The 20,161-nt window shown below is 32.4% G+C and overlaps 1 protein-coding gene across 7 annotated transcripts in view; it reads right to left on the reverse strand.

The window, feature by feature from the left end:
- LOC143079718 (importin-4-like) overlaps positions 1-20,161 on the reverse strand; it is a 343,997-nt gene that overhangs the window by 228,555 nt on the left and 95,281 nt on the right. For all 7 annotated transcript variants that reach the window (XM_076255254.1, XM_076255258.1, XM_076255257.1 and 4 more), the window contains one exon: positions 13,811-13,876. In XM_076255254.1, coding sequence (XP_076111369.1) covers positions 13,811-13,876 — 66 coding nt within the window. The remainder of the gene's footprint in view (positions 1-13,810; positions 13,877-20,161) is intronic.

Raw genomic sequence — 20,161 nt, forward strand, 5'->3', positions numbered from 1 at the left:
ATCCTGGGATATTTCAGGTTAACTATACCCATTTGGTCCTTTGCTTTTAGGATCAGGATTTCCTGGGATATCCCAGGAAGTCCTGTTCCAATACTCTCCCTTAAAATCCTGAAGTCTTGAAATTTAATTTGAGGAAGTCCTGGAATATTTCAAGACAATATCTCAGGAAATCCCAGGAAGGTTTGGGGATATCCTGGGATATCCCAATAGATTCTTGCAAGGGAAGTGAAATTAAGTTAACAACAGACAACGATGGACACCAAGTGGAACATTTCAGCCAGGCCAGCTGTAAGATTTCAAGTCATTTCTTATGAGAGACCCTAAACAGTCAGCTGACTTTTCAAATTCTATAATTAAGGGATTACAAAGTAGAGTGTTTTCATTAATTTGCTGTACTTTTATTTTTCTGCCTAATGATGTGTGATAAAATTTAGATAAGGAAAGTGCACAACGGATGAAATGAAGCAAAGGCTGACTGTCAATCATCAGGTAACACTTAATGCCCCCTTAACCCAGCAGTAAGGGCATAATTAATAAACACCTGCACCATGAGTGCATGATACACCAGTTGCGTTTTCAAAGAGTAAAGTTCAATCACTTTTCAATGTCATATCCGAAATTTTAAACCCGGTGCTTCGCAGGGCGCAGCTTTATACGACCGCAGAGGTCGAACCCTGAACAGTTGGGGCAAGTATGGACAAAACATTCAAGCGTGATACAGCTCTGAATTTGGATTGTGATCAAATTTTTGACATTACATGGGTTTTTTACACAAAACAAATGTCAAGATTTTACAAATCAATTAAGATTTCTTCTTCAAACTTATTTAAATCTAAAATTAAATAGTTGACACAGCATAGGTTTCTGACACAGAATGAATGTGGTCTAATGAACTTAAAAATTTTTTTTTGCCTTTGAGCAATTCACTATGCTGTTGAATATTAATCCTCTCAAAAAAATGTTTGAAGAAATTTTCTTTTTATTTATGAAATCTGAAATGAGAAAAATTAATTGCTATTGCACAATATTGTGCAATTAGATATTTCTTGCTATTGTGCAATACTGTGCAATTGAAAATTTCTTGCTATTGCACAATACTTGATATGGAATTCTGATTTGGACCAACTTGAAAACTGGGCCCATTATCAAAAATCAAAGTACATGTTTAGATAAAGCATATCAAATAAGCCCAAGAATTTAATTTTTGTTAAAATCAAACTTAGTTTAATTTTGGACCCTTTAGACCTTAATGTAGAATATTTGAAAACTGGACCAAAAATTAAGAATCTACATACACAGTTAGATTTGGCATATCAAAGAACCCATTTATTCAATTTTTGATGAAATCAAACAAAGTTTAATTTTGGACCCCCATTTGGACCAACTTGAAAACTAGGCCAATAATTGAAATTTTTGCGGTTGTATAAAAAAGTAAAAGGGAGGTTTTTTATAATCACCCCTTTTTATGAATAAAATCCCATAACTCAGAAACATATAATCTAAAATTTAAAAAAAATTAATGGGAACTAATGTCAATAAATATAGATAATTTACCAAAATTTCAGAAAAGACATGCTCAAAGAATTTTTGCTGCTGTCCAAAAATTGGAGAATCCCCCTTTTTGTAATGAATAAAACCCCATAACTTGGAAATGTATAATATTAAATTGATAAAAATCCAACTAGAGGCTCTTAAGAGCCTGTGTCGCTCACCTTGGTCTCTGGCATATTCAACAAAAGACACAGATGGATTAATGATAAAATTGTGTTTTGCTGATGGTGATGTGTTTGTAGATCTTACTTTACTGGACATTCTTGCCACTTACAATTATCTTCATCTTTAATGAACTTGGCCCATTAGTTACAGAGGAAAATATTTTGTTAAAAATTTAAATTTATGAAATTTATGAAAATTGTTAAAAATTGACTGTAAAGGGCTGTAACTCCTTAAGGGGTCAACTGACCATTTTTGTCATGTTGGTTTATTTGTAGATCTTACTTTGCTGAACATTATTGCAGTTTACAGTTTATCTCTATCTACAATAATATTCAAGATAATAACCAACCAGGTGCTCAGCAGGGCGCAGCTTTATACGACCCCAGTGGTTGAACCTTGAATAGTTGGGGCAAATTTGGTCACAATATTCAAGATTGATTCTGTCTGAATTTGTATTGTGATCAAATTTTTGACATAAAATAGGTTTTTTGTCACAAAATTAATGTGGTCAAAGATCTAACAAATCTATTGCACAATACTGTGCAATTGAAGATTTCTTCTTGAAACTTCTTTGAAAAAAAAGGAAGCCCTTCAAAAAATGGTAAATAAAAAATCCCCCCCAACTTTTTGAACCCCCCTTGGAGCAATATCCCTTAAACTCAATCCCATGCTTTCCATTGCAGTATTGAACCTTGTAGTACAATTTCAGAGAGATCCATACACTTAAACACAAGTTATTGTCATGATTGTTTGAAAACTAGAATCATGCTTCTTTTTGGCCCTTTTTTGGCCCCTAATTCCTACATATTTTGGGCAATTAACCCAAAACTTAATCCCAGCCTCCCCTTTGTTATATGGTACATTGTGGTACAATTTCAGAGAGATCCATACAATTACACATAAGTTATTGTCTTGAAACTAGAAAAAAGCTTGTTTTGACCCCTTTTTGGCCCTTAATTCCTAAACTTTGGCTCCATAACACCTAAAATGAATCCAAACATTGCAGTATGATTTTAAAGCAATTGAAATACTTCTACACAAGTTATTATCCTGAAACTAATAAAAAAAATGCTTGTTTTGGGCCCCTTTTGGGCCCCTAATTCCTAATCGGTTGGGACCATCATCCCCAAACACAATCCCAACCTTCCTTTTGTGGTATTGAACCTTCTGAAAAAATTTCATGAAGATCTATATACTTAAACTAAAGTTATTATCCGGAAACCAATGTGTCTTTGGACGACGACGACGCAGACGAAGACATCATACCAATATACGATCCCAAAAAATTTCCTTAATCAAAGAGCTGATAGCTCTGAGGTGGAAAAAGGTGAATAAAAGGTAATTTGAATAACCATGAAAGCAGCCCCACTAACCCATAAAATTGGGGAATGTGCCAAAGAGACAACAACCCGACCATAGGAAAAAAAACAAAAAAACAAAAAAACAAGAATGTGTCCTAAGTACATGGATGCCCCACTCGCACTATTATTTTACATGTTCAATGGACCATGAAATTGGGTAAAAAATCTAATTTGGCATTAAATTAGAAAGATCAAACCATAGGGAACATGTGTACTAAGTTTCAAGTTGATTGGACTTCAACTTCATCAAAAACTACCTTGACCAAAAACTTTAACCTGAAACTCACACTTTCATTTTCTATATTCAGTGGACTGTGAAATTGGGGTCAACAGTTTAACTTGACTGTAAAATTAGAAAGATCATATCATAAGGAACATGTGTACTAAGTTTCAAGTTGATTGGACTTCAGCTTCATCAGAAACTACCTTGACCAAAAACTTTAACCTGAAACTCACACTTTCATTTTCTATGTTCAGTGGACCGTAAAATTGGAATCAAAAGTTTAATTTGGTTGTAAAATTAGAAAGATCATATCATAAGGAACATGTATACTAAGTTTGAAGTTGATTGGACTTCAGCTTCATCAAAAACTACCTTGACCAAAAACTTTAACCTGAGGCGGGACAGACGGACTAACGAACGGACTGACGGACGAACGGACGCACAGACCAGAAAACATAATGCCCCTCTACTATCGTAGGTGGGGCATAAAAACAACAGCAGAGGGTCACCAACAGGTCTTCAATGTAGCGAGAAATTCCCGCACCCGGAGGTGTCCTTCAACTGGCCCCTAAATAACCCAGCCTGCTTTGTTCCATTATCGTTATGACATTATTTTTTTTTTTCTTCAAACAAGAATGTGTCATACATGGATTTCCCATCCGTAAAATAATTTTCTATGTTCAGTGGACTGTGAAAATAAGGTAAAATCTTTAATTTGGCAGTAAAATTAGAAAGATCATATCATAAGGAATACATGTGTACTAAGTTTCAAGTTGATTGGATTTCGACTTCATCAAAAACTAACTTGACCATAAACTTTAACCTGAAGCAGGATGGATGGACAGACCAGAAAACATAATGCCCATAAATGGGTCATGAAAATAGTAAGACTTGTTACATACCCGCCAACTTTTAAAAGTTCCCATGAGGGGTTTTAGTGTGTGGCAACAATTTTAAAGGTTGCAATTTTTAGAGAAGTATTTTGCACCATCTGGATTGTCTAGAAAAAGTGTCATATTGGATGATGAACTTACATTCTTTTTTCTTAAGTCTGTTTGCATGATTCTAGTTATTAAATTGGTAGAAAAGATGAACATGTAGTAAGCAGACCAGGGTTTATTTTCTTGTGTAAGAATATTACATGCTTGTTGAAATTTCCAATTTTGAATTATGAACAAAGATGGACCTTTAACAGGTTGGGAACAACACTCCAAAGGAGGGGTAACCCTCATTGAAAGAAAATTACAACCCACAGTAAAAAATGAGCACCTTTACATTCATATTATTTGATGAAACTTTTAGAAAAGTTGTTCCAAATATAATGAATTTTCCCACTTTTGAGTTAAAAATGCATACCTGCCACTATTTGTGGGGGATTTCCCCCATGGAGGCTCCCAAATTGAAGAGCAATTTCGTCCACAATCTAAACAATACAATTAGTTTTACAATGACTTTAATTAGGCCTATAAAAGTATGAAGAAGCCAAAAACCAACATCAATATGTATTTGCAGGCCCCCTTGAAGGTTTTTTTTAGGACTATGACAGCCATCTTGCACGCAAAACCCCCATGGACATTCTGAAAAGTTGGCAGGTATAAAAATGTTCTTTCTTTTTTTTTTCAACAGTAAAATGACCCCTTGTTTTAGGGACAGTCCTTCATTTAAGGGACACCACTTATAAACGGGGAGGGGGGGGGGGGGGGGGGGGTCCCAACCTGTTTGTTGGTCTTTGTGAAAAAAGAATAGTACATTGTCCTTTAAATGATTTAATTCAATTAATTGAATACAAAAATAAAATATGTTAAACAAATATGTCAATAAATTAGTGAAAAAAAACTATTTATTATCTTTATGGTAGTACTGCATCATTGAATTTTGTCAATCAGCCATGCATTTATCCTTAAGCTGTGTAAGAACCTGCTTGCAGATGAAAATTCACATGCCATGTTCACGATTTTTAAACAACTAGATAAAAACAACACAAGTTCAAAATCTAGCATGTTAGAATAATCTTCAGAGAAAACGTTTTTGATTGGTTAATTAATTGATCATGAGAAACACAGAATTTGATTGGCTGAACACGATTGTCAGACCAAGGGCGAACATGTAAACAGGACGAGTTGTCCCGATACCAAATTCACGCATGCATACTACAAAATTCTACAGTAAAAACATCCGGTCACAAGTAAACAAATAACGTTCATGTAGATGAGATGAAATCTAAAAATTTACATAATAACAAGGGTACATATTTACGATAGTGATTGTTTTTCAATCCTAATTTACAAATTAAATGATTCAGATGCTTAATCATGTGTAAAACTCTGTGTCAGGAATCAGAAGTTGCTATGAAATTGTAATACACAAAAGGAATGCGGCATACGGAGGCTCAATGATTTTAAAGTCGGCACCATTGGCCTTCAGAAGACTTGAAGTCTTCTTCCACCAAAAAGTACCAATTCAGGGGCAGCCACCCAACAACCAAATGTCCGATTCGTCTGAAAATTTCAGGGCAGCTAGATAAACAATTTCACCCAATGTCAGATTTGCTCTAAATGCTTCAGAGTTATAAGCCAAAATCTACATTTTACCCCTATAAATAAATAAATAAATAAATAATCTTTATTTCAAGAGGATGATCTCATTAGTTAAAACTAATCTTCCTGAGAGTCCTTAAAATAATAATAACATATTCATAATTACATAGAGTATTATAAAGTTATATTATACACAATATACAATTGTATTTAAATAATAATGAAAAAGCATATTAATTTGCACAATTGATGAAAAATTTGTAACATTTTGTTTTAAAAGATACAAGTGTATTACTCATTTTTATTTCATTTGGTAAACTGTTCCATATTTGAGAACCTGAATATGTAAATGTTTTCTTTAAAAAAATTGTTTTTGGTTTTGCAAGATTTAAAAGTTTTTCATCAGCTGAACGTAAGTTATAATTTTGATTATCAGTAAAATGAAAATTTTCTTGTAAATAGTTAGGAACCATACCATTTAATGATTTAAATACAAGTATTGCCTTTTGGTATTGAATGCGTTTTTCCACATTTAACCAGCGTAAACTATTAAACAATAAACTGGATGATGTCATTATGTCAGCTTCTATTATAACCCTAGCAGATTTCTTTAATAACTTATTAAGTTTATGTATTCCACTTTCACAACAGCTTCCCCATATATTGCAACAATAATCAAATAATGGCAGAATATAAGCATTAAAATAGATAATACGTATATGCATAGGTAAATATTTTCTCATCTTTTGTAATAAATTGATTCTGTTTGATATAGTACATGACATTTTATCTATCTGCTGATTCCAATTTAGGTTTTTGTCAATATATAAACCAAGAAGTTTTTCACAATCTACATTTTCTATTCGTTCATTTGAAATATTGATATCTAAACTGTTTCCAGTTGAACAAAGTCTTTGTTTTGAACCAACAATCATTGATTTACACTTTTTGGCTTTTAATTTCATACAATTTTGCGCACACCAGTTTTCAATTACATGAATATCATTTTGAAGGTTAGAAGTTAAATGAAGTAAATTATTACCTTTACAATGTAATGTAAAATCATCTGCATATAAATCTATTAATGAATGTTCTATATTAAGTGGTAAATCATTGATATATAAAAAAAATAACAGAGGGCCCAGGATAGAACCTTGTGGTACCCCAGTTTTTATGCATTTAGTATTAGACATGACGTTATTGACCTTAACTTGTTGGCTTCGTTCAAACAAGTATGACTTAAACCAGTGTAGTGTACAATTTGAAACATTATAATATTCAAGTTTTTTCAATAAAATTATATGATTAACCAGATCAAAAGCTTTCTTTAAATCTAAAAATATAACTCCGTTTATCTCTCCATTATCTATATTTGCCAACCATTCATCTACTAATTTAGTAAGTGCAGTAGAACACGAATGTTTAGGCCTGAAACCTGACTGTGTAGTATTAAGAAGGTCATTACTATTTCAAAATATATACAAACTATTAGCTTTATGTCGTTCTATGATTTTTGAGAGACAAGGCAAAACTGCTATTGGTCTATAATTATCAGGATTACAGGCATCGCCACTTTTAAAAATTGGGCAAACTCTTGCAGTTTTAAAAATACTTGGAAATTTACCACTTTTGATGCTTAGATTAAATATATATGTCAAGGCTGGTGCAATGACATCGCTGCACATACTTAAAATATTTGGTCCGACATCATCTAAACCAGTTGCTTTAGACTTGTCAAGTTTTTTTAAATACATGTTTACATCTAAAATACTCTTTTCTGTTATAATGAATTTTTCACTACCCGTTTGTAACTTTGATTTTACAAATTTATTGAGTGCATCAAATCTGGCACCATCATCATTATTACATAATTTGTCATCAACTATACTTTCAGCAATATTTGTGAAATGCACATTAAATGTATTTGCTATATCAACATCATTTTGAATTACACTATTTTTATATTCTAAATGCGTGATATTATTATGTACTTTTATAGGATTTAGACTTTTGACATACTTCCAAATAGTTTTACTATCTTTACAATTTGAAATAGCATTTTGGAAATATTTTTTCTTTGCCTGTTCTACTAAAAATGTAACCTTATTACGCCAAATTTTATAATTATATATATCACCAATTCTTTGAAAATAATCTCTTTGGTGTCTAGCGCTATTTATATCAAAAGTCCACCACTCTAGTTGTTGGGTATTTTTCACCCTTTTAATTTTCTAAGGAGCATGTTTGTCTAGGGTGCTCAGAAATAAATTATACCAATAATTAGCTGCTTCATCAACATCTCCAATCGATTCAATGAGATAACCAGGTGCTCCGCAGGGCGCAGCTTTATACGACCGCAGAGGTCGAACCCTGAACAGTTGGGGCAAGTATGGACAAAACATTCAAGCGTGATACAGCTCTGAATTTGGATTGTGATCAAATTTTTGACATTACGTGGTTTTTTTTACACAAAACAAATGTCAAGATTTTACAAATCAATTAAAGATTTCTTCTTCAAACTTATTTCAATCTAAAATTAAATAGTTGAAACAGCATAGGTTTCTGACACAGAATGAATGTGGTCTAATGAACTTAAAAAATTTTTTTTGCCTTTAAGCAATTCACTATGCTGTTGAATATTAATCCTCTCAAAAAAATATTTGAAGAAATTTCTTTTTATTTATGAAATCTGAAATGAGAAAAATTTACACCCCCCCCCCCCCCACCCCCATTTTTTTTTTCAAATCCCCCTTTCCCTTTTTCCAAAACTGATATCAATTCAAATTTCTAATGGAGTTTGCAACAATAACTACTCTTTTAAATACATCATAAAATGTTAAAATGTAAAGTAAAGTGCTTGTTATCACTGAATGGTAAAGATTGGTTGGTAGTAAAAGTGAATATACATTGTTTATTGTATTAAACAATAAAAAAAACTTCATCAGCAACATTCTATATTGGCAAATTTCCAATGAAGTTATTTAAATAAAGTTATTGGCAAATAAAAATAGAAAATGACATCATAGTCATGTCTGGCAAATGTCCAACATACCTTATCTAAAAACATTTTAGATAAGATAAGGAAAAAAAGCTTCATCAGCAACATTTTATATTTGCAAGTTTCCAATGAAGTTATTTACATAAAGTTATTGGCAAATAAAAATAGAAATAAAAATAGAAAATGACATCATAGTCATGTCTGGCAAATTTCCAACATATATTATCAACTACTATTCTATACAAAGAAAGATAACTCCAATTGAAAATTAATTGCTATTGCACAATATTGTGCAATTAGATATTTCTTGCTATTGTGCAATACTGTGCAATTGAAAATTTCTTGCTATTGCACAATACTTGATATGGAATCCTGATTTGGACCCACTTGAAAACTGGGCCCATAATCAAAAATCAAAGTACATGTTTAGATAAAGCATATCAAATAAGCCCAAGAATTTAGTTTTTGTTAAAATCAAACTTAGTTTAATTTTGGACCCTTTGGACCTTAATGTAGACCAATTTGAAAATTGGACCAAAAATTAAGAATCTACATACACAGTTAGATTTAGCATATCAAAGAACCCCAAGGATTCAATTTTGTTAAAATCAAACTAAGTTTAATTTTGGACCCTTTGGACCTTAATGTAGACCAATTTGAAAATGGGACCAAAAATTAAGAATCTACATACATAGTTAGATTCGGCATATCAAAGAACCCCAATTATTCAATTTTTGATGAAATCACACAAAGTTCAATTTTGGACCCTTTGGGCCCCTTATTCCTAAACTGTTGGGACCAAAACTCCCAAAATCTAACCCAACCTTCCTTTCATGGTCATAAACCTTGTGTTTAAATTTCATAGATTTCTATTTACTTATACTAAAGTTATGGTGCAAAAACCAAGAATAATGCTTATTTGGGCCCCTTTTTGGCCCCTAATTCATAAACTGTTAGGACCAAAACTCCAAAAATCAATCCCAACCTTCCTTTTGTGGTCATAAACCTTGTGTTTAAATTTCATTGATTTCTATTTACTTATACTAAAGTTATTGTGCGAAAACCAAGAATAATACTTATTTTGGGCCTTTTTTGGCCCTTAATTCCTAAACTATTGGAACCAAAACTCCCAAAATCAATCCCAACCTTCCTTTTGTGGTCATAAACCTTGTGTCAAAATTTCATAGATTTCTATTCACTTAAACTAAAGTTATAGTGCGAAAACCAAGAAAATGCTTATTTGGGACCTTTTTGGCCCCTAATTCCTAAAATGTTGGGACCAAAACTCCCAAAATCAATCCCAACCTTCCTTTTGTGGTTATAAACCTTGTGTTAAAATTTCATTGATTTCTATTCACTTTTACTAAAGTTAGAGTGCGAAAACTAAAAGTATTCGGATGACGACGACGACGCAGGACGACGACGCCAACGTGATAGCAATATACGACCAAAAAATTAAAATTTTTGCGGTCGTATGAAAAGGAGTATTTGTTAAATTTTCAATAAATTTATTTTTATCAAATTGTTTGAATGATCTATATTCTATGGACAAATGCTCCATTTTTGTTATTTTGGGGTTAAGTTTTCTTGTTACGCAAACAGGATAATGATCACTGACAGCATAACTAGGCACCTTTACTTCTATAATATGGTCTACATCGGTCGTATATATATGGTCTATGGTAGTTGCACATTTATCTGTTACTCGTGTCGGTTTATGTACAATTTGTTGTAAACCATACAAATTAATACAGTCCTTCCATTTTTGATTTCCGACAACTGTATGATTTATATGTGAAAAGTTTATATTAAAATCTTCTAAGAGTATAATTTCTTTATTTTCTGCAGACGCTTTATCTATTTCTTTTTCAGCTAAATCAATCCAAGATTGAAATGAACTCGGTGGACGATAAAAAATGCCTATTAAAATAGAGTTTGTGTTTGGAAATTTAATTTCAATCCATAAAGATTCAATACTACTTATTTCTAAATCGATTCTTCTCTGTTGACATACACTATTTCGTATGTACGCAATCACACCTCCACCATAATTAATAGCGTTTCTATCTTTTCTTTCTATTTTGTAACCTTCAATTTGTAATGTTCGGTACCAATTTCATCATTTAAAAATGTTTCTACCAAACCAAATATATCAAATAATTGTTCATATTTTAATAAAAATTTTATTTCTTCATTTTTTGGTTGTAAATGTTGAATATTTAAACAATGTTGAATATTTAAACAACCTAGTTTAAACCCTTTTTTAAACAACCAACTTGCTTCATTATTTCTACTTTTATTTACAGAACTAGGTGTTTTATTTTGACTCTTTCTATGTCTCTTTTGAGATTTTCTCCAATTATTATTATTACTGTTGTTTATATTATTAATGTCTTTTATATTACATGAACATTGTATACTACTACATTTATCACATAACAGATTTAAAATATTATATCTGTTTGAAAAACTAGAACAAGCTAAATGCTACCTATGAACATAATCTGACTTACGTACAGAGTTTGGTGAATGATAGTTAAAAAATGGTGCTCTGTCTACATTTTGTCTATTTAGCTCATTATTGTTTTCCCACGAGTCACGAGAGTTCATATTGAGATCATTCCTGTGGGTTGATTCCTGAATGGTTGAAATTTCTTCTGTCTGTTGTATTCATGTTGCTCCGAGATTGATATCTTGGTTTTGTAGGGCTCCTTCTGAAGTTGTTTGCGTAATATTGGTGACTGGAACTTTGATATCTATTTCTGTTTTGTTAGTTCAAATGATGCTGTATTTGTTTTCCCTTGAATACTTTAATTACTTTATTAACATTTGCCAACAACTTTATTGTTCCATATCTATTTAGATGAATGCCATCTGTGGTGTAAAATGATTTAGCTATATGATCATCTTTGTAGACAAAAGATTCATAATTTGATACGAATTTGACATCATTATAATGGCACATTTGTTTTAGGATTGTGTAATACTCAGTGACATCACATTGTATCCTTGGCAATATTCCAGATACAATTGCTCGACAGTTTTGACATCTTACAAAGTTAATGATTTCTTGGAAAATGTCCACAAATTGTTGTACATTCATTTTGCTACTTGCATCATTGCCACCTACATGAATTATAATTGTATTGTATGAACTCAGATCCATATTTCTTATGTCTTTGTATAAATCTAGTACATTTGCTCCTTTGTGAACATAGACATCTATATAATCTTTCAATTTAGATGGGTCAATTCCTTTTAGGACTGAACTTCCGGCAATTAAAACCCTACTTCCTGATAATGGCAGTTTTGGTTGGGTATCATACACAGGATTTTGTGGTTCTTCATTTATATCAGCATTTATTGACTGTTCTAGTTCATGTGAATGTTCTTGTAAAATTGTTTCACATATTGTTTTTGGAATTGTTTGATCTTCATCTAACATTGGGGTACATTGGTTACCGAGATTTTCCTCCGGCATAAAGCTTTTTTGTAATTTAATTGTTTCAAATTCATACAGTTTTATTTTATCACTGATGCTTTGTGTTTTTCCTTGTAACATGTTAACTTTTTTTTCCAAATTTTTATTAACATTTTGAATTTCTGCTTCAATGTCTTGCATCTTATTCATTGATTGTTGGTCATGTTGCATGCGCACCTTTGCTAAAGCTGTCATGCGGTCATTTAAAATTTGAATGATACTGCATTTGACAAATAATTTGCTTGTATTTCCAATTCGTCAACTTTGTCTTTCAAATTTGTAACAACAGTAGTTAGTTTGTCTAGTGTTGTAACGAAGTCTCGAATATTCAACTGTGGTAATGTTACCAGTTCCATCTAAACATGTACTTTCATCCTCTGAATTAGTCGGATTTATATCTTTCACTTGTGCTTGTATATCATCTGGAATATCTATTATAGGTATAGCTACTGACGAAGTTGACGGTTCCCGATTTGTATTTGACGATACTTCCTCTTTTATTGATTTTATTGTGTTGTTATTAGGATTTGATATTTGAATGGTACCGGGGTTTAAATGTTCTGTTTTATTTACATCTATAACAGAGTTGTTATTGCAATCTTCTTTTCCTTGTTTCTCCATTAAAATCACCTCTTCGAAAATTTTGTTTAGCTCATTTAAATTTATATCTTTCCCGTTTATTTGACATTCCTTCATTTTTACATTTTTAGCCATGGTGGCCATCTTGGTTGGTTGGCCGGGTCACGCCACACATTATTTAAACTATATACCACAATGATGATTGTGGCCATGTTTGGTTAAATTTGGCCCAGTAGTTTCAGAGGAGAAGATTTTTGTAAAAGTTAATGACGCCGGACGACCACGACGACCACGACAGACACCGGACGCCAAGCGATGAGAAAAGCTCACTTGGCCTTTTAGGCCAGGTGAGCTAAAAAAGGAAGCTCATTTCAATATATATAAACAATCCACCAAATTTTCTTGCTTATCAGTGTGTATTGTAATAAACGAATAAAACTGTATACTTTGCGTTGTGTTACTTTTATGCTCAAAATCTATATTGAAGGCCCCATACAAAGGTACAAAGTAACGTCATAAACATAAGACGTAAATACGGGAAACATCACTTTAACATTTGCATTATATTCTCGACACAGTGAAAGAGTTTTTGAGATATTGTCTGATATCTGGAAAATCCCCCTTTTTGTAATGAATAATACCCCAAAAAGAAAGGGTGCTCACGTCAATTAATATAATCAATTCACTAAAGTTTCATGTAAATCGGTGAAAGCGTTTTTGAGTTAATGTCAGACATGTTGACGACGTACGGACAGATTGATGGAAAATGGTTTACCACAATACGTTCCTTAAACAGTATAGAAATTACAATTGCCATATATCAAACTGTAGCAGTTGATCCCTACCTTTATCGAAATAAATATCTAAGAATCTTATACTTACAGTATGTGCATTAAATTACTACTACATACATACCTCATCAATAGGGATAAGTACTTTAGCTACATCTATAATCCTTGGTAACATCTCCTGAACATATTTCTGAAAGTATTTTATTTAGACATTAGAAATTATTTATCTATAATAAAAATTCTGCATACTTTAAATAGTATAGGAAATCTTAATACTTCTCTAAAAGATAAAAGCAGCCAATTTTTAAACATGTGATGAAGACCTTATGAATTAAAAAGATAAGTGGAATGATTGATAATGAGAAATCTATCAACAACATTTCAAATGATATCAATGTAAAAAATTTAGCAGCACTTAAGAGTATGCAACAGAAAACCGATACTGGCAGCTATAAAAGTCAAACATGACCAAAATGTACCAGTAATACGATTCAAATGAAAACTAACAACTTAATTTACAACTTAGGAATTACAGAGAAACAAATATGACAAACTTGAACAGATGACAACTAGCTCCTGGATTTAAGACGGGCAAACAAAGAATGTAGTGAGGTTAAACATAAGTTATCTGCTCTTTGGTCGGGTTGTTATCTGTTTGACATATTCCCCATTTCCATTCTCAATTTTATGTATGTCCTAAGTATCATTCCCCCTAACATGGGACAATGGTGTTAGCAACACAACATAAAAACTAGCTGTAAAATTCTATTGGAAATGGAACACCTCAATAAATTTGTATGAAAACTATACTAGAGGCTCCAAGGAGTCTGTGTCACTCACATGATATTTTTATCTACAATTGATGCATGAAATAATGCAACTGTTATACTTTTGCTCTAGTTTCAGAGATACATGTCAAAAACTGCATTTTTCCCGTATGTTCTAGGGTCATTGGACACATTTTTAAAAACTAAATATCCTAATAAAATTGAGAATGGAAATGGGGAATGTGTCAAAGAGACAACAACCCGACCATAGAACAGACAACACCCGGAGGCGTCCTTCATCTAGCCCCTAAACAAATATATATACTAGTTCAGTGATAATAAACGCCATACTAAACTCCAAATTGTACACAAGAAACTAAAATTGAAAATAATACAAGACTAATGCTTGTTTGTGGCCAAGTTTGGTTAAAATTGTCTCCGTTGTTATTAACTTACAGGAGAAGACTTTTGTAAAAGATTTACTAAAAATTGTTAAATTTGACTTTAAAAGGCAATAACATTTTGGTCATGTTGACTTATTTGTAGATCTTACTTTACTGAACATCATTGATCTGTAACTTGTCATGATAAAAGTACATTTATACACTAATTATCAAATCAATATCTTCGAGAATTTAAAAAGAAAGTTTGGAAAACTGATTATTTCAGTGAATTTACACATGCTCGGGTGACGATATTAATTAATTTTATCAAAGCAACATAACTAGAGGCTCTAAAGAGCCTGTGTCCCTCACCTTGGTCTATGTGCAAATTAAACAAAGGACAGATGGATTCATGACAAAATTGTGTTTTGGTGATGGTGATGTGTTTGTAGATCATACTTTACTGAACATTATTGCTGCTTACAATTATCTCTATCTAAAATGAACTTGGCACAGTAGTTACAGTGGAAAACATTTTGTAAAAATTTACAAAAATTTACAAAATATATGAAAATAGTTAAAAATTGAAGATAAAGGGCAATAACTCCTTAATGGGTCAATATTGACCATTTTGGTCATTTTGACTTATTTGTAGGTCTTACTTTGCTGTACATTATTTTTGTTTACAGTTTTTCTCTATCTATAATAATATTCAAGTCAAAGGAATGTCTGATTCATCTCATACATGTGATGGACTGTAAAACTCAGATCAGGAGATTTGGAAATTTTGGTCAGGAGAGTAGGACTCAGATCAGGAGGCTTTTTGTTGACATAAATTTTGTCGTAAATGTAACCGCAAGATGTAGAAATTGCCTTTTAAAGTGTTTTTTCATCAAATTTCCATCAAAACGCAATATGCTTATATAGTACCCTTGTTGCCTTTCTATTTGAATGATATCACATTATTTTAAAAAAAAATTGAGAAGAATCTGTTTCTTGTTTTGTTTTTTATTTTTGATAATTGATTGTTCACTGCTTGCAAATAAATCATTATGATCTTTCCTTTGTGTATAGATTTGTATTCATGTATGACATACTGAAAAAACCTGATCTGCAGGACATGTTATTAGTAAAACTGACAAGGATTTTTATTCAGTCTTAAATTTAGAATATTGTATATTCCATTACTAAATTGATGATGATGGAAGTGTTTAACGACCTTACAAATAATCATTATAAGTTTTTATTACACAACGTAGTTAGCCAGAGGTATATTTGACACCCAAGCTGTTGAGTGAAGTCATATAATTATACATCTTCTTTGATTTACAGGTAAAATTTAACACAGGTGTCAATTACACCGGTACGGTAGTAAGAAATTATCAAATATGGCGCCCGAAAATTTTTATTCATGAAATATTTCATACACAGGATTTTTTTCTCCTAAACAGGAGGACAGGAGGAGACCCCTGAAAACGGGATTATTGTACTCCTGTCGGGAGGTTAACATACATGTATGTCATCTGAAAATTTCAGGACTAATATAGATTGACCCGATAAACAATTTTACCATGTCAGATTTGCTCTAAATACTTTGGTTTCAAAGATATAAAAGCCAAAATCTACATTTTACCCCTATGTTCTATTTTTAGCCATGGCGGCCATCTTGGTTGGTTAGCTGGGTCACCGAATACAATTTTTAAACAAGATACCCCAATGATGATTGTGGCTAAGTTGGATTAAATTTAGCCCAGTAGTTTCAGAAAAGAAGATTTTTGTAAAAGTTAATGACGATGGACAACGACTACGGACAACAAGTGATGAGAAAAGCTCACTTAGTCCTTTTGGCCAGGTGAGCTAAAAAGAACCATTTATACAAAGAACATAGCAAAAATGAACAACAAGAATACAAACATGTTTTACAATAGCACAATAATCAGATGTATGAGTACAGAGCCATGTTATATGTATTGAAGTAACGCCAAAGGTATATCATTAGCAAAAATGAAAGACAAGAATATGAGAATATCATAAACAATAACATTATGACAGGATGTACAAGTCCAACAAATATCTTAATTGCAATAAAAACAAACAAATATTCAACAAAAAGCACAAAAAGGCAAAAATCACATTTAACAACTTCATTCCTTGCTTTCCTATTTTGAATTTTATTGATGTATTTTAAATCCATCCATAAACAAATGAAAGAAAATAAGACAAATATATCAATAATGATTTTAATTGTAATTGTATTGCCACATTTGACAAAAAAAAGTAAGAAAGAAGTTGAGGGGTCATCATTTATAACGATTTATACCAAGAAACAAGAATCTAGAACCCACCTAAAAACACACAAAAATAATCTATCCTAAAATATTATACTTCCAGGGCTTTTATAGCTGACTATATGGTATGGGTTTTTCACTATGCTGAAGGCTGTACAGTTGCCTATAATTGATACATCCACTTCATTTGAACTAAGATAGTAGATAATTGTCTCCTTGGCAACCATACCACATTTTTTTATATGAAACATAAACAGCCTTTATCTGTTCATTTGCTTAAGAAGACAAGACCAGGATAAGCAAAACCCTTAAAATCCTCACAATCAGGACCCATCCTAGCATTGCAAATTTTTTCAATTGAATTAGCAAGGGGGAAAATATAACTAAGAAAAAAAATATCCTATTCTCTAGTCTAGATATTTACCCTCCACCCTGCTTTGTCAGTAGAACTTGAGGAGAAAGGTCCAACTATAAATAATAAAATGATTCACAGAAAGCAGCCTGATACGACCGCAGAGGTTGAACCCTGAACAGTTGGTGCAGGTTTGGACACAATATTCAAGCTTGATACTGTCTGAATTTGGATTGTGATAAAATTTTGTCATAATATAGGTTTCTAACACAAATAAATGTGGTGAATGATTTTAAAATTTTAAAATGAGTTAAAATATTTGTAATAATTTTCAATTGAAGATTTCTTGCTATTGGGCAATAGTGTTATATTGCGCAATACAGTGCTATTGTACACTACTGTGCTATTGTGCACTACTGTGCTATTGAGCAATATTGTGCAAAAGAAGATTCCTTGTTACAGGGCAATACTGTATAATTAAAGATTTCCTGCTATTGCACAATACTGTGCAATTGAAGATTTCTTGCTATTGTGCAATACTGTGCAATTGAAGATTTCTTGCTATTGTGTAATATTGCGCAATTGGATATTTCTTGTTATTGCACAATACAAGAGAGCTGTGGTGTAATTGTTAGTGCATCGGACTACTAACACAAAGGTTCCTGGTTTCGATTCCTGTTTCAGGATGAAAATTTCAAGGACTGAATTTTCAGCTCTCCCTTGACACCATTTCCGAGTGTGGTCTTGAGGAAATGATGATAATTCGTCGGAAGGGGAAGATAAATGGCTGACCCGTGTTAAGAGAGAGCCATATCTAGCACGTTAAAGACACCCTTATAGATTTTAAAAAAAAAGGGCAGGCTAATGCTGCTACAAGGCAGCACTCGCACCCACAAAGTGGAAAGGGATTAATATAAGTTGCAAAACTTGTTTCCCAATCCACTATAAATAAATATGTTTAAGCTAAACTGTGCAATTGAAGATTTTGTTATTGTGCAATACTTTCCCAAGAGAAAAAGAAAACGGGATCCCGATGGATCCCCAATGCAATTCCGGTGAAATTGTCAGGATAAGCTGGGATAAGCATCTGGAGTCGGGATCCCATTCGGGATAAATATCTGAAACTGGGATTCCATTCGGGATAACTGTCTGAAGCTGGGATGCCAGTCTAGATGAAACGGGATAAATATTGGACACTGGGATCCCAATCAGGGTAACTGTCTGAAGCTGGGATCTCAATCGGAACTGTTTAAAGCTAGGATCCCAATCGGGATAACTGTCTGAAGCTGGGATTCCAGTCTAGTTGAAACGGGAAAACGTATGAACCATTATTATGTTGTTGTAAATATCTAAGCATTTGGTTTGTGTATATATTTGTCTCTGATGACATCAAGTACAGGTTATTGGTGACATCAAGTACAGGTTATTGGTGTTAATTAACAATGTGTATGATACCAAAGCTGGCAGGTGAAGCCAATCACTTAATCATGGGTCTCTTAATTAATTTTTAGTTTGACAGATATTTATATATATACAGGTGTTTTGCCATATAAGCTTGGGCGTTTGTAATGTTACCCAAGTTCACATAAGTGCGTTTCTATTAGTTGTCGTCCGGCATCAATGATAAGATAATGATCGACATCATAAAACGTTGGTTTCTCAACTTATGTAAAATGTTAAAAAAATCATGACCGTGTGCTTTTTTTTCAACTGTACTGAACAGTTCGACCCTAGAAAATACTGTCATAAATAATGCGGCCACTAATTTATCCGCATGAACCCTGCGCCGATTACTTTCTTATACTTAGTCAAAACTGGTCTGTAAGTAATATTTTTATGCGATACCCTTAATTTATTTATAATACCGTTACGGAGACAGATCAACTTCTGGCCTATATAATATGGGGCGAGATTGTCACTTCGACATTAGTGTACTGGTAAAAACGTCATCAAAATCTGATTACGCTGATTTATGGAGGACCAAGATGAATCCGATGCAGTTGTTTTCAGATAAGTGCATTAATAATTTAATTTAACATGTGTTTATATGTATAAAATGATTATAAATATAATTTATTGAGGAACTAAGATTTTTATGGTTTTTATTTGAGCAAATCAACACCAGAAAGTCTGAAAGCATAAACTGAAAATATATTTATTTTTTACATATGAATAAACTTGTTGTCACATAACAGGCATAACAGGTAGGTATGTAAACATTTAATTCAGTTGTGTGAATGTTTATTTGGTGAAAATAATAAGTTGCTAGTTTTTTTATCTTCAGGGGATAAAAAAGGGGGAGGATAATAAATTCCAAATGGCTTCCAATCTACTGAATAAACATGCAATAATATTTCTATTGAATTTGTTGCTACAAAACGTATTGAACAAATGATTCTTTGTGGATTTTTTTTTATACTTTTAAGGGATAAATGATATTTTTAAATGGTGCTGCCAACAGATTGCATGCAGATATTCCACTAGTTTGAAGTCAGAGACAGCAAATTAATTTACAGAAAGGAGAACTTGACATATCCTTTTGCATAAACAACCCAGGAATCCCAGTGGCAGTGCAATTTGAATTGGTGCATGTATATCCTGCTGGGATTTATTTTTGGGATCCTGCTTTTTTTTCCGGGAATCCCAGTATATTCCAATCAAAATCCCAGTATATTTCCACTGGGA

Source organism: Mytilus galloprovincialis, chromosome 6, assembly GCF_965363235.1.
Source record: "Mytilus galloprovincialis chromosome 6, xbMytGall1.hap1.1, whole genome shotgun sequence".
NCBI lineage: Eukaryota > Metazoa > Mollusca > Bivalvia > Mytilida > Mytilidae > Mytilus > Mytilus galloprovincialis.